Here is a 21,129-nt window from a genome sequence, read left to right on the forward strand (position 1 = left end):
ATTCACTGCGTCTGCGCGGATTTCACGCAGTAAATCAGACCTCCACCATCTTTGTGCAGACAGATAGTGGCGGTCACATTAAACTTCGCATGCGCTCCACCTGTACAAAGATGGTGGAGGTCAGTGCATCATTCGGCTAATCCCGGCAGCGTGTTTGCAACAGTGTTCCGCCGGTGGTACCGCGCAAGAGGCTGCTTACGGCGTATACAGTGTGTGTGTGTGTGGTGCGTATGCCATATACAGTGTGTGTTTGTGTGTGTGGTGCGTATGGCGTATACAGTGTGTGTGTGTGTGGTGCGATGGTGTTCCACTTGTGGTACCGCGCAAGAGGCTGGTACCACCAGCAGTTTCCATATCAAGACATCCATCACTTGGGTGTCCTAATATGGCAGTCGGTGAACTACTGCCGCTTGGAATTCTGGGATTCGGACGCATCTGGAAGAAACAAGATGTGAAGACATTACAAGGTAAGTATATATTAAGATATACCCATTATAACCTATGCTGCTATGCAAATGTCCATGTTTTCACAAGGACCACTGTGCCTGTAAGAACTACACGGAAACATTTTTTTTTTTCTGGCAGCACGGATGACAAGGGCCCATACAAGTCTATGGATCCTTGTAAAACACGTACAGCACACGGATGGCATCCGAGTATTGTACGTGTCCTGAACATGTTTAACATTGGAAAGAATAGGAGAAGCTTTATCATTTCTTTATCTATTGATTCATCCATGAAAAACATTGATGTTATATTGATGGTAAAAACGGACACACTGATGGTAAAAATGGACACACTGATGGTAACCACAGACACACTGATGGCACACTGATAAAATCGGACACCCTGATGGCACACTGATGGTAAAAACAGACACACTGATGGTAAAAACAGACACATTGATGGCACACTGTTGGTAAAAATGGATACACGGATAGTAAAAAGGACACAGTTATGACACACTGATGGTAAAAACGGACACTGACTGATGGTAAAAACGGATACACTGATGGTAAAAACAGACACACTGATGGCACACTGATGGTAAAAACGGACACACTGACAGCACACTGATGGTAAAAATGGACACTGACTGATGGTAAAAACAGACACACTGATGGTACAAAATGGACACTGACTGAAGGTACTAATGGCACACTGATGGTAAAAATGGACACACTGACGTTGCACTGATGGTAAAAATGGACACTGACTGATAACACACTGATGGTAAAAATGGACACATGGATGCACAACACTGATGGCAATGTTACCATTTTTATACGTAGGTGTTTAAACACAAATGTGTGAAGGAGGCCTAATAAAACAGCCAAGTTGCAGACAAGTTATAAGTTACATGTGACTTGTATTGACATCTGTGGCAAATGTGTTAAATGTTACTTGAGACCAGCAACAGAAAATTCAGTACGATTGGAAACGTGTGTCGCAGGTCGCAACGCAACACCCTAGGAATTTTCAGTGTGAAGTGACACATATCACTATGTACCACTAGACTAAAAATGTTGCTAAATATATAGTTGATTTTTTATTCTATGCCTCTAGCTATAAAAATATTTTATATTTTCTGCCACACAGGGGTGTGATTACACCTGTAGGTGGTGTTAAAGGGTCCAGAACAGCCCCACTCCAATGTATAGCTGTTGCAGAAGGGCATACAAAACCTGTACTCTGCGTAGATGCTACTGAAGAATTATTATTTACTGGATCAAAAGGTGAGAAAAGAGAGTGATAAAATTTCAGACCTGATATTGAATGAATTATCAAATAATTTTGTATTATTGGACAGCACAGCTGATTTGTGGTGAGCACAATTGTTTGGCAAAACAATGTTTCTAGACTGTAATCGAACCAAGAGCAACATTTGTTTGGCGTTTGTATATTCTGTGCAATTCTTACTTGGGTTGCCTCTAAGCTAAGAAAACCAACACCTGTGCTGGGATCCTTCTCTAACAGCAGCAACTGAAGCTAGCCCCAACTGCTGCTGATAACCCCTAAATGTTAACACCGCCATATTGCTTGATCATTCATTCCAACCACCCTTCAACACCTTTGTGCGTTGCTGTTGGTTCTTCTGTGAGGCACAGCTACGGGCTGAGCTTCATAGGAGACCATTATTTTTACAGTATACTGCAGTATTAAAGTATACAGTACGAGTGGTAAAATAATCACAGGTTCATGTCCTCTATGGTAACTAAAAAAAAAAAACATATATAGGAAAAAAAAGTTTAAGAAAATATTAAAGTGGCAAAAAACATAATCCAGTTACAAAAAAAAACATAAATTACATATTATGTGTAACCACATCCGTAAAAGTTTGATTAATCAAAATATAAAATTGCTTATTTTATTTTGTCATTGACGTTCTTACACAAATTGCAATAAAAACTGATCAAAATATAATACGTGCCCTAAAACAAGAATAGTGACACAAACGAATTTTATTTCACAAATTTCAGAATTTTTTAAGCCACTAAACTTGTAACCACTTAGGTTTGGTATCGCCATAATCATACTGATCTTAAAATCATGTTGTCATTTTTGTTGCAAATATAATGCCCGGCAAAACAATAGAAAAACTGTATTTTTCTCACCATTTTAACAATTTTCCAAAAACATGATCTGGTAAAATGAATGCCGTAGGGTACTACACATCCGCCTCCTATTAATTTGAATAGTAGTCTGAGGTGTAGTACCAAGCCTTGGCCACTATCAGAAAACGAAGCAGCTCAGCAAGTATCGCTAGGGCTGGACTTCATAGGAGTAGTAACATGGCAGACAAAAGGGCATTCAGAAGAGAACAATAAAGAGAATGCTAGCATTTTTTCAAATAAAAACACCGATAAAACGCTCATAATAATGTATTTTCATTAACTTATATTGTAAAGTAAAGAGCATATTCCAAATAGAAAATGCCTGAAGAATAGTCAGATCACATCTTTTAACTGCTTGGTGAAGCAGTTAGAAGCCACATAAAAGACGTAATTACAAATGTTTGTTTTGTTAACTCCTTACTGATATCCGTCATAAATGTACGTCGTAAGTGGGTATATGGAGCAGGCTCAAGGACTGAGCTTGTCTTATACCCACAGACAATGGCTGTGCCATGGTTTGCCTCTAACAGCTGGAAATATTGCATTATGGAGCAGTTTCTGTTTAGAAAAATGACCTGTTGCAATCAACTATGTTATTTTTTTCTTTATTTTTCTTATAGTACTATTAATACAAAGCTTTTTGATATCTCTTGCCTCTATTACTGTTTTTTTTAGATCGTACCTGCAAGCTATGGAACCTGGTGACAGGCCAAGAGATTAGCTCTCTGCGTGGCCATCCTCACAATGTGGTATCTGTGAAGCACTGTTCTATCTCTGGATTGGTGCTCACTGCATCTGCTTCATGTGTACGGGTGTGGGACATTCGTGACCCTGCACGTTGTGTGCGGACATTAATGTAAGTTGAGCAAAATTAATTTACTTGAAAAATGTTACTTATTATCTTATGTATTATCCAAGCATACAGTAATGGCTGATTTGTGGGAACTTGGAGACCATTAGATATAATATGCATATAAATATGTATATTTCGAATAATCAAGATCTGCTGCTGGCAGAGCCCATTTACAATTGAGAGGCAAGTCTGGAGATGCTGCAGGCTATAGTATCACTTTTAAAGATAAAGCCGTGTGCACTACTACTAGTGGTTCCCAGGTAGGTTCCCACACCATGTGATACTAAAAGAAAGAACCTGGCACTCAACTTAATGCTCGTGAGATTTTAATGGTAGTAGCCAAAAAACGTTTCGGTCCTATATTTTTTCGGCCTTACTAACTATGTTACTATTTATTAGGTTCTGTAGAAGGACGTAGATCTGGGTATTTATTATGATGGAATATAGGCTGAACTGGATGGACAAATGTCTTTTTTCGGCCTTACTAACTATGTTACTATGTTACTATGTTACTATATCTGGACCTTCATCAGTTACGTACTATGATGAAAAAGTGAATGACTGTAGTGTCATATAAGTGTCTCGTCTTGTCTTGAGACAAGCGGGGATTCCGTGTCTGGACACAAGCACAGCACCTATCAGCGTTTATAAGTCCAGTCTGTGTGCCTAAACCTATCTGCGCAAATACCAGACGCAGACCATGCTGTGCCTTATATGACACTACAAGTCATTCACTTTTTCATCATAGTACGTAACTGATGAAGGTCCAGATATAGGACCGAAACATTTTTTGGCTACTACCATTAAAATCTCACGAGCATTAAGTTGAGTGCCAGGTTCTTTCTTATAGTATCACTTTTAGGCCATGTAGGCTAATCACAGTAGCCATGTGAAAAATGTTATGTTAAAAAAACGGTCCTTGGGACACTTTGGTGAAATTACCATAATTCTCATTCCATGGCCAAATCAATGTGACACTGAGCTGTTAGCATACCTGAAATGAAGACTAGTGGGGTCCAACTACTGTACTTTATGCCACTTTAGACCATAATCCCGGGAATAGGACCGGAGTGACTCTCCCTCGGAAAGACTTCTGCATGGCTGTGCCCATGTGGTCCCCGGATCAATGTCCAGCTATTATTGTGTCCAAGACAGAAGCGGGACCAAAGAGTAAAGGCCTCCATTCCAGCCTTCATTGCTATCTCACTCTGCCATGATAGCCTTTGAGATCATCGGCGTGAGGTTAACCCTTATCCGGCTGAATAGGTACAATTGTAACTATTCCGTTTTAAAATTGCAATAACTTTTTTTTGAAAAGACGTAGAGGGCTGAAATTTCGTGACATCTCTACATTTTTGGTCCAGAATATATTGGCCAAATTTCAATAAAATATCTCCACCCGCTTCCGAGATAAGGGGTCGAGATCTTTTTGCATCCATAACAAGCTGCATAGGTACAAATGTACCTCATATATTTTGAATGAAGATAATGCAAGGGAAAAAGCATAAATTTTTTTTTAATGATAATGCTATTTAACTATTATAAACAAGTAAAAAACTGTTCATTTACATTATAAAAGAAAATGTAAGAAACTTTTTTTTATTGATTTTCTTTGCAAGTAATGCATGTTGGCTTTGCTACAGAGTGTTCATCGCAAATGGGTTTCACACAAACCACACAAGACTTTCTAGTCTTGCGTTGTTTTCGCCTCAGGTCTCTGCAGACATAGCAACTACCAACAACAGGGGAGGGTCCACGACTACCATGAGGTATTTTGGGGCCAGCTGCTGGCTGCGATGCTACCACAATGCATCGTCCAAGCACCATTTCTACTGCACCTCGAAGAAAATGGTTTCTCATTATCATTTTGTTTGTACTACGATCTTCAATTGCAATCATACACAGCTGATTTGCGAGATCTTTCAGGAACTTTCTTCGTTGATCCTTTGCCCTGAAGCTTGGATTGTGTTCTCTGTAGATGATGTAGGATGCTAACCCACTGACATCAATCATATTGTAGAAAAATGCCAAAGTCCAACGTGATGTTCGTCGTTTCACAGTGTACTCTCCCAACATTTTATCCATAACATCAACGCCACCTTTTGTTATGTTGTAGTATTTTATTATCTCTGGCTTGGCTGCTAGTGTCTCTTCAACTTCTCCCGTCATGTGCATAGATGATAGAAGCACGACTGATTTGTTCTTCTTTGGTACATATGAACAGACTGTTGCATCATGATTGTAGGCAAAATTTGTCGAGTATACAGGCCTTTCTTTGGCAGGCTGCATGTTGTTAGGTAGGAACCTTTTGTTTTTTCTCACTGTACCAACTAGTGTCATGTTCCAGGAGTTCAATACCTTAGCTAGTTCCATGGTTGTAAAGAAGTTATCGGTGGTGACATTTCTTCCAGAGCCTTTATACGAGCTCACTAGGTCCAATACTGTTCGTTCTCCAATGTTTACTTGTCGAGGACCATCAGTTGGTTTCCCAGTGTAGAGCTGACCTTGTAAAGGGTAGGCATTTGATGAGTCACAAGCCCAGAAAATCTTTATGCCATATTTAGCTGGTTTTGAAGGTATATACTGGGTAAATTTAGTATGACCTCTAAATGGAAATAATTGCTCGTCGACGGTGATACAATGATATGGCTTGTAGGCTCTCTCCAGATTACTGTTCAGCATTGTCCAGATGTCCCGTATTGGTGCAGCTTTATCTGTTTGCACACGTTCTGCACGTGTATTTTCGTTGTCAAACCTGATAAATCTGAGTATCATCTTGAAGCGGTCACGAGACATGGCTGCACGTATAAGAGGCAGAGCAGCAACATTCCACATTTCCTCCAGATTCTCTTTGTTGGCTCTGTGCACACCAGCAGCAATCAGTATGCCCAAAAATGCATGAAGTTCAGTTTCAGTAAATTGCTTGAATGTTTTTTGTGGTGGCCGTTTGGAAGAATCAGGAAAACGTTGTACCAGTTCGTTGTTGTAAGCATCACAAACTCTCTTGGCCTTTCGATTCGTTTCCCGTAATATGATGTCACACATCTCGGGAGTCATGATGGACTTGAATAGCTCTTTTGCTGTATATAGGTTGCTGATTGCTGCAGGGCCACCTCTTTGTCGTAGGACATTACGAGATTTTGTTTGTGCATTTGGCAGTGGATTACTGCACCATTGAGTTTCATCCTTAGCAGTCCAAATGTCGCCTGCACTTTGAGGCACAGAATCATCCTCAACACTTTCGTCTGATTCGTATTCATTTTCATGCTCTATGACCATTTCTTGTTCAATGTCTGAATCTTCTTCAGTAACATCCACTTGTGGTACATAGTTTTCATCATCAGATGGAACATATGGTTCATCCTCATGCTCAGAATCAGATTCTTCTAGCATTCGCATTATTTCGTCAGACGTAAATCTGTAAATATGAAAAAATGTAAAATAAATAATTTTCCGAAATACTACATTATTGGCTTTTCACAAAATTATACTAACCTGCAAACACGTTTTCTTGGATTATGGCGGAAACTAGATCCAGCATTACTATCACTCATGATGACTTGCTAGATGAATTTTGGCTTCGTATTTTGTGCTGAATATAAATAAAACATCGTAAAACAATATGTAGATACTAATTATTATCCATTTTTCGTATAAAAATTATACCTATAGTGATAAGTTTCATACAAAATATATGTAAGCCAAGTCCAGGCTGAAAGACAATTTGACTGTTCTGTCCCCACATAATGAGAATAAAGGTATAACTGGCTGTTAGATGCTGTGAGACTTTCCTACCTTCGTTTCCAAGAAATTGAAGACTTCACAAGCCTAGAAATGTGTGCTCACAGCAATGAGATGAACAGCAAAATGGCTAATGAGAGGAGGGAGGCAGGAAGACAAGTAGAAGCCACTCCCAGTTTGAATTAACTTAATTGACAGCAACATAAGTGACCAGTAACAACACTGAACAATAGATATCAGCATAACATTTGTAGCTGAATGAACTTTAGTTTCTGAAACCAAGTAAAGTCTTCCCACAGTGGAGGTATATGTGAAGGTACAATTGTACCTATGCAGCCTGTTAAGGTTGTAAAATTATGCAGCCTGACAAGGGTTAATATAACACGTATAGTTGGTTGTCTGGCCCATAGTCCAATGTCGTACAAATGCCTTCTTTTTTTTCATTAAATTTTCATAAAATTTTTGAGCACACAAAGGTTCATACAAAACCCATAAACACATACAATAACAAAGTACAATAGGTACCTGTACACATTCTATGTGTACTCATAAAAACATGACTTCTTCACCATCCAACAGTGACATCACGGGAACTCCCGGGATAAAGCGTGATGGCATAATCCCAATAATGTAAGTTTCATAAGGCCAAATAAGGTTTTACATCTTCAGTGAAAAGGGGCTGACCTCTGGCTATCCAGCCATGGATCCCATACACCCTGATTTCTCTTTTTGACTGAGATGGAATGAGCCAATGGCAATTCATATTGGCAATGTATATTATCTTTCTCAATTACCTCTTTTATTGATGGCAAACTCGTCCCCCTCCACCTAGCCGCCAGAGCTAACCTGGCTGCGATCAAAATATGCGAAAAAGAACCTCTAAGCACCTGCGGTACTTTATCTATTCCAATATGTAAGACTCCCATGTTGGACTCCAAAACCAGCTGTACCCCAAGGACCTCTTGTATTAGATCACCAATATCTACCCAAAATTGAGCTATAACCAGACATGACCACCACATATGACCCAGTGTCCCCCTTTGCCCACAACCTCTCCAACACACCTGAGATTGGGTAGGACCAAAATGAGCTTACTGCGCCGGACATTGGTACCATCTTAAGTGCACTTTTTTTTTAACTATTCCAGGTGATTTAGGCAAGATGATACTCTTTGCACCTCTCTTAAACCCTCCCTCCATGTCTCCAGGTCAAGGGATATGCCTAGCTCCCCCTCCCACCGAATCATATATGGTCATTTAGTATCAACAGCTGGTGTATTCAAAGCACTATATAAGATGAAAATTTCCCTAGATCCCGACTCTGGTCTTAGAATATACCCATTAGCCCTGTGGTCCAAGATAGTCTTAAAATACGACAACTCTGGTCATGTATGGATCAGATGCCTGATTTACAAATACTGATAAAATAGGCGTCGTATAGCTGGATGCTTTGAGGACAGTTGGTCAAAGGGGAGGAGGTTCAGAGCACCATCCATCAAGTTCTGAAGAGTTTCAACCCCTGCATTGATCCAGTTATGCAGACCAATGTAAGGGATATGCTGCTCAAGAGCTTTCAAAGACACATCGGTGAGAGGGATTTTTAATAACTTCGAGGCTATTTGTCCCCAATAGTCTATAGTAGCCGCCTTCGTCAGAAGGGGTGGGATAAACAAAGTTTTCTTAATCGTCTCACTTTCTAGTGTATGACGGGTTGAGCCCCTACAAGCATAAAATGCTTCAATCTGTAGCCACTTATGAGCATTATCCATTAACCACCAGTCTCTTACCCCAACAAGGACTGCCGCCGTATGGTATGCAAGCAAGTTAGTGACTCCCATTCCTCCTGCATCATACGAGTAATACACCAACTTTCTAGCCACCCTCGGTCTTTTATGAGCCCAAATAAACTGATTAGCCATTTTTTGAAGAGACTAGAGAAATCTAATAGGAACTTTGACTGGAATACACCTAAAATAATATAAAATCTTAGGGAGCACCATCATTTTAAAAATATTGATCCTGGCTTTCCAAGACGCTGGAATAGATTGAATTTCGTCTAATTCTTGGTCTCTTTCAAGAGATTGGAGAAGTTTCTCTCTATAAGTTGTTTACAGTGTGTAAGAACTGTACCTAAATATGGCATCCCTTCATCTACCTATATAAAAGGGTATTTACATTCCATTAATCCTCGAGTCACAGACAGAGCCAAAACAGGAAAAACGAATGATTTAGTGGCATTAAAGTTTATAGTATGATACTTTAGCGAATTTCTCTAATGTGGTGACAATGGCAGGAAAGGATGATTCTATATCGGAGCAAGAGATAATTACATCATCTGCGTACAGTCCAATTTTGTAATTACCATCCCTACTTTAATACCCACTATATTCAGAGAAGCTCGTACTTTTTCAATTAATGGCTCCATGCACAAAGCGAAGATGAAGAGACAAGGGGCAATCCTGTTGTGTTCTGTTAGTTATTGCAAATGAGTTTGACAAAAATCCTGATGACAATACCCTAGCATTGAGGTTGGAATACATGTCACAGATCGCTGAGAATATGGGGCCCACCAAGCCAAACTTCGTTAAAACAGTCCTAAGATATCCCCAGTGCACCCTGTCAAAGGCTTTGTCAGCATCCAAAGACAGGAATGCACTGGAGAATCTACAGAGCTCCGCCACTTTAATTAAGTTAATCATTCTGCATGTCCCATCTTTTGTTTCTCGACCCGCCACAAAACCAACCTGATCCAGGGAGATTAATGTGGGAATAATGTGGTGTAATCTTAAAGCTAACATCTTAGAGAAAATTTTTACATCGCAGTTTAGTAGTGCAATAGGCCTAAAGTTGCCAGGACACGTTGGAGATTTCCCTGGTTTTGGCAGAGTAGCGATCGTAGCTTCTAAGTTATTTTTAGATATAGACTCCTTATCCCACCATAATGTATACAAACGTAGAAGAAAGAAGATAGAATCTTCTGGAACTGACCATAGTACTCATTTGGTAACCCATCCGGACCCTGGACCTTATGACCCTTGGTGGACCTAATGGTGGTCCAAATTTCCTCTTTAGTTAAGGGCGTGTTAAGGAAGTTCAGTTGTTCCTGGGAGGCTTTGGAAAGTTAATGCTTTGCAAGTACTGATCAATCGCCACAGGGGAGGGTTGGGACGTATCAGGATCTTCCCCTAAATTATAAAGTTAAGTATAATATCTAGCAAACTCATTCACAATCTCAATTGGGTTTCTGATATGTTTTCCCTGGCGGTCCACCAAATGATCAATCCTGGATCTTACCTCTCTTTTCTTGACCCTACGGGCTAAAACATCACTGGCTATGTCCCCAGTTGCATAGAATTTTGATTTAAGCTTTTTAAGGTTATGTTCATACACTGACAGGAGATTCTCTCTTAATTTAAATCTAATATTGTAAATCTCTTCTGATAATGCCTGAGATAGGGATGCTTTATTTAGAGAGTCTAATTGTGTAAGACTGGAAATGAGGCTATCTCTATATTTTTCTCTGTTGCACTTCAAATAGGATGCTTGCTGTAAAAATATCCCCCTTATAACAGCCTTATGCGCTGACCACAGGAACTCATCAGTTACTTCCCCATTATCATTTTCATGGAAATAAAGTGTCAGTTCCTCCAACACTCTCTTTACTACCTGTTCATCCAGAATGAGAGATGTGTTCAGCCGCCATCTGGAGGAAGGGTTAGCCTGGTGACGCAGAGCTAATTTCAGGGATACTGGGGCATGATCCGACCATGAAATCAGACCAGTGTTCATTGAAATGCATCTACCCAATGCCTTATTGTCCAGTAGAAAGGAATCTATCCTGACTGAAAGAATAGAAAGTATAATGTTTTTCATCAGCATGGGAATATCTCAAAAAATCATGTAGATGGTATTCATTTTTTAATGATTTCAACTAGGGTTGAGCGACTTTTACTTTTTTAGGGTCGAGTTGGGTTTCGCGAAACCCGACTATCTCAAAAGTCGAGTCGAGTGAAATCGGCCAGTTATGGCGAAAAGTCGGGGATCGACCGAAACACGAAACCCAATGCAAAGTCAATGGGAAATTTAACTTTCTCTCTCTCTCTCTCCTCCATCCCTGAACAGAAAAGCTGGTGTTACACATTGCAGATCGCTACAGCGCACAAGCGACAAGATTGCGATAGGCGTCCACGACCCTAAGACCTATGTCATCACTCTGCCCACGCTCCTTCATTGACTGAAAAAATGGCGCCAAACGCATCATACGAAACGCGACTTGGCGCGAAAATCGCCGACCGCATGGCCGATCCCACACTAGGATCGGGTCGGGTTTCATGAAACCCGACTTTGCCAAAAGTCGGCGACTTTTGAATTTGTCCGATCCGTTTCGCTCAACCCTAATTTCAACTCACTCCGGACTCGGACTGTCCTATTGAAACAATCTTCAACTCTGTCCACTGGAATACTGAAGTCCCCACATATGATTCTCTCACCCTTGGCTAATTCAGAAATTTTCTGGAAAACATTATGGATGAAATTATGGTGCTTCATATGGGGCATATAATACTACCAGAGTGTATACCTCTCCATTTAAGGAATAAATATAAAAAATCTGCCCGCCGGGTCTTCATGCATATGGAGATTTTTAAAAGCAATCATATTTTTGATCATTATACAAACCCTTGCTTTTTTACTCGTATTGTTAGCAAAGAATATATGAGGGAATTGCGGATGATGTATCCTGCAATTATCTGCCTCCAACAAATGCGTCTCCTGTAAACAGATAATTTCAGCCTGTGACTTCCGCACTTCCCTCCATAACATAGATCTTTTCACCGGGGAATTCAGTCCCCATATATTCTGGGATAAAATTTGTATACTCATAATATAACACAAAATTTCCTATGCCTATTCCTCTGAAGAACAATTAACATTCCCCGCATCCCCACCTTCAAGACCCGGTTATGTGTAGACAAGCCTATCTGACATATATATTGCTGTGTGAAGATATCAAGTATACAAGTAAGTGTGGAAAAACACTATATAGGAGTACATAGAGGAGCTTTTTTTGGCCTTGCAGCACCGTTCACGGCTGTCTGAACGGTCTGTGTGTGAGTGCAGCTCACTCTGTAGTCTGTTCTGCCGCCACAGCCGGTTTTAGTCAGCTCAGCGTGTGTCACTGCCTCATACTGTTCCATTGTCCTTTTTTCAATTAGTGCTGCCTGCTGCATATTTTTCCTGTTTTTCTCCTATTTGTGGGTTTCCATCCGTATCCTGCTAGATTGTGGAAAAACACTATATAGGAGTACATAGGGGAGCTTTTTTGGGCCTTGCAGCGCCGTTCACGGCTGTCTGCATGGTCTATGTGTGAGTTCAGCTCACTCTGTAGTCTGTTCTGCGAAAAAAAAAAAGTTAATAAAGTTCACCAAACATTCCACTTTACAGTTGTATAGGCCACATTAGCTCATATTAAAGTCTAGTCCACACTTTAGAAAATTAGTGTTTCTTATACCTATATTTTCTGCCTATCTTTATCAGTCTACCAAGATGAAGAAGGCAGGGAGTAAGGCGTGAAGCAGGTAGAGGACATGGCGATTCTGTGCCTACTGCGGGCACCGGTGACTCTTCATCCCCCAGTTTCAGCAGTTTCAGTCCTTCATGCGCAGCTTTGTAGGAGATCGCCGTACCCAGCTGCTGCGGGATTTACAAATTGAAGCCGTTGTCAGATGGATGGCAGCTAACGCATCGACTTCAATTAGTGCCACATCCTCTCAGGCACAGAGCACTGGAGAGCACCCATCTGTCTCTTCACCACCTGCCAAATTGCCCAGGCAGTCAGAGAGCCCAGGACAGGAGCCATCTCTACTTCTGTTCTCTGAATCTCTTGGCTTGGAAAGAGGGGGCCAGCCAAGCAGCATTCCAGAAATGAAAGCAGAGGCAATATGCAGTGATGCCCAACAGCTTTGTCTCTCTGAATCTGAAGAGGCAGGTGGGCCAGTGCCTCCGGTCAGCACACCTCAGTACGCATCTGATGATAAGACTCAGGTGCCACTTTCTGGTGCGTACTGTGCTGCCAAGACTACCCAGGAGAAGCAGTTGGTGGAAGAGGGTAGTGTAGATGATGAGGTCCTTGACCCATCATGGCATGAGATACAGGAAGGTGGTGGGAGCAGCTCTGAGGAAGAGATTCCCCGAACGGCCCAGAGAGGGAGGGGGAAGACTGCATTGCCTGTAGCCTCCACTTTGGCACCCATTAGGAGCATGCCTCTTCCAAAAGCCAAAACGGGTGCTCCCAACACTTGCAGTGCCTGGTCCTTTTTTGACACAGTTGCAGATGACATTTGCTTTGTCAAATGCAAGCCGTATCATCAGAAAGTCAAAAGAGGGAAAAGTGTCAGCAACCTCAATACCACAAATATGTGGAAACATGTGCGGACCAAGCACATGGTGGAGTTACAAAAACACACTGAAGACCTGGGCCAACCAACAGCGGCACCTACCACCTCTTCAGCTCGTGTTGTAGCCTCTTCCTCCAGCTCACACACAGCTGGTTCGGCTTCCTCACAGGATCCCCATGGAAGAAACTCTGGCACTGTTGTCCAGAGACCCAGTGTAATTCCACCCACAGCACCATGTTCCCAGTCATCCTCACACTCCCAGCCCAGTCTACAGCCATCGGTAGCACAGGCATGGGAGAAAAGGCGGCCATTCTCGGCAAACCACCCCCGAGCACAGGCACTGAATGCTGGCATTGCAAAACTACTGTCCCTTGAAATGCTGTCATTCAGGCTGGTGTAGACTGACACGTTCCGTAACTTGATGGCATTGGCAGTCCCACAATACAACGTGCCCAGCCGCTTTTATTTCAGCAGGCAAGCCGTCCCTGCCCTGCAAAAGCATGTGGAGGGAAACATTAAACATGCGCTACTAAACGCCGTCAGTAGCAAGGTCCACCTCACCACCAATGCGTGGACCAGTCACCATGGACAGGGACGATACCTTTCCCTCACTGCCCATTGGGTAAATGTTGTGGAGCTGGGTACAGATCTTCAGAGTGGCACTGTACGTGTTCTGCCAACTCCAAGGATTGCAGGAATCCAGTCTGTACACATTGCTTCCTCCCCATACTCCAGTTCTTCTGAATCATCGCTGCAGGAGGCGTCACGGTGTACCTCCACCTTGACCTGTGAACGCTTACCTGTTACGACTGATATGAGCACAGCCGTGGCCAAACGTCAACAGGCCATACTGAAATTAATTTCTTTGGGGAATCGAAGCCACGCAGCGCAGGAGCTCTGGAATGCCATCAAGTGGGAGAGCGACATGTGGTTTGTGCCAGCGAATCTCCAGCCAGGCATGGTAGTGTGTGACAATGGCCAAAATCTGGTGGCAGCTCTGGCCCTAGGCAACCTCACTCACATCCCATGTCTGGCACATGTGCTCAACTTGGTCATGCAGAGTTTTTTGAGGGACTAACTGGATCTTGATGCACTGCTTCACAAGGTCCGCCTAGAGTGTGCTCACTTGCGGCGTTCCAGCATGGCAAGATCACGCCTTGCAGCTCTGCAGCGCCGATTCTGCCTTCCGGAACATCGCATCATATGTGACCTACCCAACAGGTGGAATTCAACGTTACATATGTTGGAGCGGTTGTGTGAGCAGCAGTACCAGCTGCATCAGGCGCAAAGAAGTCGCACTGTGCGCCGTTCAGACTTCACAACCACTGAGTGGGCCACTATGAAGGGCATCTGCCAGGTTTTGCGTGCCTTCGATGATTCCACGCGGATGGTGAGTGCAGATGATGCACTAGTCAGCATGACTGTCCCCCTTATCTGCCTGCTTGAAAGAGCACTGCAAGCGCTAAGGGATGAGGTTATAGAAGAGGTGGAGGATGAGGAGTCACAAATGCCATCTGCTTCTGGACAGTCTGCGCGACGTGGTTCCTCACAAAGGCCTAGCACTAGAAGTCCCAGAGAGGGGTCATTTAACATTTCTACCTTTGGAACCCAGAGACGGGTCGAATGACCTGAAGGATTTTAGCTAACATCCTCTAATCACAGTCTTTTGTTCTTTAATTAAGGCCGTTACTGTCGCACCACAGGAGGTTGTTGTTTTCCATTGAGTTTGCCTTTTAGTTTCTAGTTAGTTCTATTCAGTTTAGACTAAGGGTCATTTGACCCTCTTTCGGGACCTCAGGGGGGAGCTCGAAATATCTGGGACTTCTAGTGCTAGGCAGGGAACACTTTGTGAGAAGGATGAGGAGGTGTCGAGGAGGAAGACACCTTTACAGAGGAGGGAGTTACACAATGCTCCAGTAGTCAGTATGTAGAGCGAGGGTGGAGTGATGCAGAGTAGGCAGAGATCACGCCTCAAGCAGGGGACAGCGTTTCTTGGCCTGTTGGCAGTCTGCAGCACATGGTTGATTTCATGCTGCGGTGCCTGAGAAACAACCGCTGCATCGCCAACATTCTCAACATGGCTGATTATTGGGTGTACACCCTCCTAGATCCGCGCTACCGGGACAACTTACAAACCCTCATAACACCGTTGAACCGGGAGCGTAAAATGCGTGAGTACCAAGACACACCGGTGCATTCCATCATCTTATCCAGACCAACTGAGAGCAGTGCTGCTAGTGCTTTACAAAGCAGCTTAGTGCATCGAGGAAGTGGAGGAAGCTCAGCACAAACAGGGAGCACAAGCAGTGCCTCAGCACAAGGCAAGACCAGTATGGCCCAACTGTGGCAAACTTTTGTGTGCCCACCACAAATGTCTACACCATCACAGACGGCTCCAGTCCGCAGGAGGCAATGTTTCCATCAGATAGTGACAGACTACATGTCTTGCCCTCTCAGTGTACTCCCACACGGCTCTTCCCCCTTCAAGTTTTGGGTCTCTAAGCTGGATACATGGCCAGAGCTTAGCCAGTATGCATTGGAGGTGCTGGCTTGCCCTGCTGCTAGTGTATTATCGGAACACGTCTTTAGTGCTGCAGGTGGTGTACTAACAGACCGTTGCATGCGACTATCCTCCGATAACGTTGACAGGCTTAGTTTTCTGAAAATGAACAAGGCCTGGATCTCGCATGAATTTTCCAATCCTCTTCCAGATTAAATACTTGGTTGGCAACAGTATCCAGGTCTCCTATTGTGTTCATGTTTCTACCACCTGAACTGTAATCCCTGGGCTCCAACAGCGCCAGTTGCTGCTCAGAAGTGCCGTCTGCACAGTCAACACATGACCCAGTGTTATTGGGTTTCAGTAACGTCAGCTGATCCCCTGCTGTGTATCTGGCAATTGCTCCTGCTTCCTCCACACTCACACTACTACAGAAATTAAAGGGAACCTGTCTCCCCAGGTGTTTGTAACTGAAAGAGCCACCTTGTGAAGCACAAATGCTGTACCAGGAAAAGGTGGCTCTTTCAGTTTTGCTCCTTGCACACGCTGAACTTAACACTTATAAAATATGTGTCCCTCATACCGTGAAACCGTCCCGGAGGTGGGACTTTCCATCATAATGAGACACAGCACAGCCGGCATTCATACCCCCTTGGCGCTGGGCGCCGCCCCCTCAGTGTTGTTTGAATCTGTCCCGGAGACTGCGCTGTTATGTTAAACCTTGGGCATGCACAGTTAGCGCTGCCCGTCTTCTGACATCATTTGATGTCAGGCTGAGTGCTCCTGTGCGGTCGCGCTGCCCGAGATCCTGCTCCGCAGTGTCTTATGATCTCTTCATACTGGGGGGCTGGGATTCATGGCCATGCACTGTGCATATCTTTGCCGGTCACTCATCTCCTTCCGCCTTCTTCAGACTGTGCGCCGTCAGCTGATCCCTAATCACATGCCATGGCTGTGACGCCGCACAGTCCGAAGAAGGCGAAAGGAGATGAGTGTGAGGCGAAGATATGTACTGTGCATGCCCATGAATCCCAGCCCTGCAGTGTGAATACATCAGAAGGCACTGCGGCTCGTGATCTCGGACAGCGCGGCTGCACAGGTGCAGTCAGCCTGACACCAAATGATGTCAGAAGACGGGCATCCCTAACTGTGCATTCCCAAGGTTTAACATAATAGAGCTGGCTCCGGGACAGATTCAAACAACGCTGAGGAGGCGGTACACGGCGCCAAGGGGGTATGAATGCCGGTTGTGCTGCGTCTCATTACGAAGGAAAGTCCCACCTCCAGGACGGTTTCACGGCATGAGGGGATACATTTTATAAGTGTTTAGTTCAGCGTGTGCAAGTAGCGGAACTAAAAGAGCCACCTTTTCCTTGTGCAGCATTACTACTGCACAAGGTGTCTCTTTCAGTTACTAATGCCTGGGGGGTTAAAGGTTCCCTTTCAAATTGCTCCAATCAGGCCTCAGCCTACACTCTGCTTCTCCTGGATTCCCTGGGCTTCAACACCACCAGTTGCTGCTCGGAAGTGCCGTCTGCACAGTCAACACTTGCTGCCGTGTTAGTGGGGTTTAGTAATGTCAGCTGCTCCCCTGCTGTGTATCCGGCAATTGCTCCTGCTATCTCCACACTCACACTACTACAGATTTGAAACTTGCTCCAATTAGGTGTCGGCCTACACTCTGTTTCTTCTGTAATCCTTGGACTCCAACACCGTCAGTTGGTGCTCGGAAGTGCTGTCTGCACAGAGAAAAACACTCGCTCCTGTGTTAGTGGGGTTCAGTAACGTCAGCTGCTCCCCTTTTGTGTATCTGGCAATTGCTCCTGCTATCTCCACACTCACACAACTTCAGATATTAAACTTGCTCCAATTAGGCCTCGGCCTACACCCTGATTGACCCTGGGCTCCAACACCGCCAGTTGCTGCTCGAAAGTGCTATCTGCACAGAGAAAAACACTCACTCCTGTGCTAGTGGGGTTCAGTAACGTCAGCTGCTCCCCTGCTGTGTATCCGGCAATAGCGCCTGCTACCTCCTTACTCACACTACTTCAGATTTGAAACTTGCTCCAATTAGGCCTCGGCCTACACTCTGTTTCTTCTGTAATCCCTGGGCTCCAACATCGCCAATTGGTGCTCGGAAGTGCTGTCTGCACAGAGAAAAACACTCGCTCCTGTGTTAGTGGGGTTCAGTAACGTCAGCTGCTCCCCTGCTGTGTGTCCGGCATTGTGTCCTGCGACCGCCACGCTGACACTACCACAGATATTACACTGCCTCGAGTGCAGGCCTCGGCCTACACTCTGCTTCTCCTGGATTCCCTGGGCTCCAACACCGCCAGTTACTGCCCGGAAGTGCCGTTTGCCGTGTGATTGGGTTTCTGTAATGTCAGCTGATCCCCTGATGTGTATCCGGCAATGTGTTCTGCGACCTCCACGCTGACACTACAATAGAAATTAAAGGGAACCTGTCCCCCCAGGCATTTGTATCTGAAAGAGCCACCTTGTGCAGCAGTAATGCTGCACAAGGAAAAGGTGGCACTTTTAGTTATGCTCCTTTCACACGCTGACCTTAACACTTATAAAATGCGTTCCCTCATACCGTGAAACCGTCCCGGAGGTGGGACTTTCTTTCATAATGAATACATTTCAAAAACCTGACCTGCACATCCAAACATAGACTCAGTGTGAACAGGTGCTGAACCCAGAGTCGCCAACTCGTATATAGTTAAGTAAATAAGGCAGCACACTGCAGCGCTAAAACATGCAAACTTGAAAACACGAAATTTGAACTGCATAACTGCACTAGAAATATGAAAAATGAGAGCTTTTAGCGCATAAAAATGGCCAATTTTATGTGTACCTGGTAGCCCCTTTACGGCATCTCTCTTATACCAGGTCCTACGCTTGCCTTACCTCGCTGAGAATAAACGTCTCCATCTGAATGGGTACATGTGAAACCTCTTCTTAGACTAAAATTCTCTCTCTCTGTGGAGGGGTATTGGACCTGCTGTAATTAAAACACCTGAAGCTAGGAGGCGGAGTGCACGATCAGAAGGCTAGAGAATACATTTCAAAAACCTGACCTGCACATCCAAACATAGACTCAGTGTGAACAGGTGCTGAACCCAGAGTCGCCAACTCGTATATAGTTAAGTAAATAAGGCAGCACACTGCAGCGCTAAAACATGCAAACTTGAAAACAAGAAATTGAACTGCATAACTGCACTAGAAATATGAAAAATGAGAGCTTTTAGCGCATAAAAATGGCCAATTTTATGTGTACCTGGTAGCCCCTTTACGGCATCTCTCTTATACCAGGTCCTACGCTTGCCTTACCTCGCTGAGAATAAACGTCTCCATCTGAATGGGTACATGTGAAACCTCTTCTTAGACTAAAATTCTCTCTCTCTGTGGAGGGGTATTGGACCTGCTGTAATTAAAACACCTGAAGCTAGGAGGCGGAGTGCACGATCAGAAGGCTAGAGAATACATTTCAAAAACCTGACCTGCACATCCAAACATAGACTCAGTGTGAACAGGTGCTGAACCCAGAGTCGCCAACTCGTATATAGTTAAGTAAATAAGGCAGCACACTGCAGCGCTAAAACATGCAAACTTGAAAACACGAAATTTGAACTGCATAACTGCACTAGAAATATGAAAAATGAGAGCTTTTAGCGCATAAAAATGGCCAATTTTATGTGTACCTGGTAGCCCCTTTACGGCATCTCTCTTATACCAGGTCCTACGCTTGCCTTACCTCGCTGAGAATAAACGTCTCCATCTGAATGAGTACATGTGAAACCTCTTCTTAGACTAAAATTCTCTCTCTCTGTGGAGGGGTATTGGACCTGCTGTAATTAAAACACCTGAAGCTAGGAGGCGGAGTGCACGATCAGAAGGCTAGAGAATACATTTCAAAAACCTGACCTGCACATCCAAACATAGACTCAGTGTGAACAGGTGCTGAACCCAGAGTCGCCAACTCGTATATAGTTAAATAAATAAGGCAGCACACTGCAGCGCTAAAACATGCAAACTTGAAAACAAGAAATTGAACTGCATAACTGCACTAGAAATATCAAAAATGAGAGCTTTTAGCGCATAAAAATGGCCAATTTTATGTGTACCTGGTAGCCCCTTTACGGCATCTCTCTTATACCAGGTCCTACGCTTGCCTTACCTCGCTGAGAATAAACGTCTCCATCTGAATGGGTACATGTGAAACCTCTTCTTAGACTAAAATTCTCTCTCTCTGTGGAGGGGTATTGGACCTGCTGTAATTAAAACACCTGAAGCTAGGAGGCGGAGTGCACGATCAGAAGGCTAGAGAATACATTTCAAAAACCTGACCTGCACATCCAAACATAGACTCAGTGTGAACAGGTGCTGAACCCAGAGTCGCCAACTCGTATATAGTTAAGTAAATAAGGCAGCACACTGCAGCGCTAAAACATGCAAACTTGAAAACAAGAAATTGAACTGCATAACTGCACTAGAAATATGAAAAATGAGAGCTTTTAGCGCATAAAAATGGCCAATTTTATGTGTACCTGGTAGCCCCTTTACGGCATCTCTCTTATACCAGGTCCTACGCTTGCCTTACCTCGCTGAGAATAAACGTCTCCATCTGAATGGGTACATGTGAAACCTCTTCTTAGACTAAAATTCTCTCTCTCTGTGGAGGGGTATTGGACCTGCTGTAATTAAAACACCTGAAGCTAGGAGGCGGAGTGCACGATCAGAAGGCTAGAGAATACATTTCAAAAACCTGACCTGCACATCCAAACATAGACTCAGTGTGAACAGGTGCTGAACCCAGAGTCGCCAACTCGTATATAGTTAAGTAAATAAGGCAGCACACTGCAGCGCTAAAACATGAAAACTTGAAAACAAGAAATTGAACTGCATAACTGCACTAGAAATATGAAAAATGAGAGCTTTTAGCGCATAAAAATGGCCAATTTTATGTGTACCTGGTAGCCCCTTTACGGCATCTCTCTTATACCAGGTCCTACGCTTGCCTTAC

At 43.7% G+C, this 21,129-nt stretch overlaps 1 protein-coding gene across 3 annotated transcripts in view; it reads left to right on the plus strand.

Annotated features, from left to right (window-relative positions):
- Window positions 1-21,129, plus strand: part of KIF21B (kinesin family member 21B) — a 764,016-nt gene that overhangs the window by 653,106 nt on the left and 89,781 nt on the right. For all 3 annotated transcript variants that reach the window (XM_069756481.1, XM_069756482.1, XM_069756483.1), the window contains 2 exons: window positions 1,600-1,736; window positions 3,291-3,471. In XM_069756481.1, the coding sequence (XP_069612582.1) occupies window positions 1,600-1,736; window positions 3,291-3,471 (318 nt within the window). The remainder of the gene's footprint in view (window positions 1-1,599; window positions 1,737-3,290; window positions 3,472-21,129) is intronic.

The sequence above is a fragment of the Ranitomeya imitator genome, chromosome 3 (genome assembly GCF_032444005.1).
Source record: "Ranitomeya imitator isolate aRanImi1 chromosome 3, aRanImi1.pri, whole genome shotgun sequence".
Lineage (NCBI taxonomy): Eukaryota > Metazoa > Chordata > Amphibia > Anura > Dendrobatidae > Ranitomeya > Ranitomeya imitator.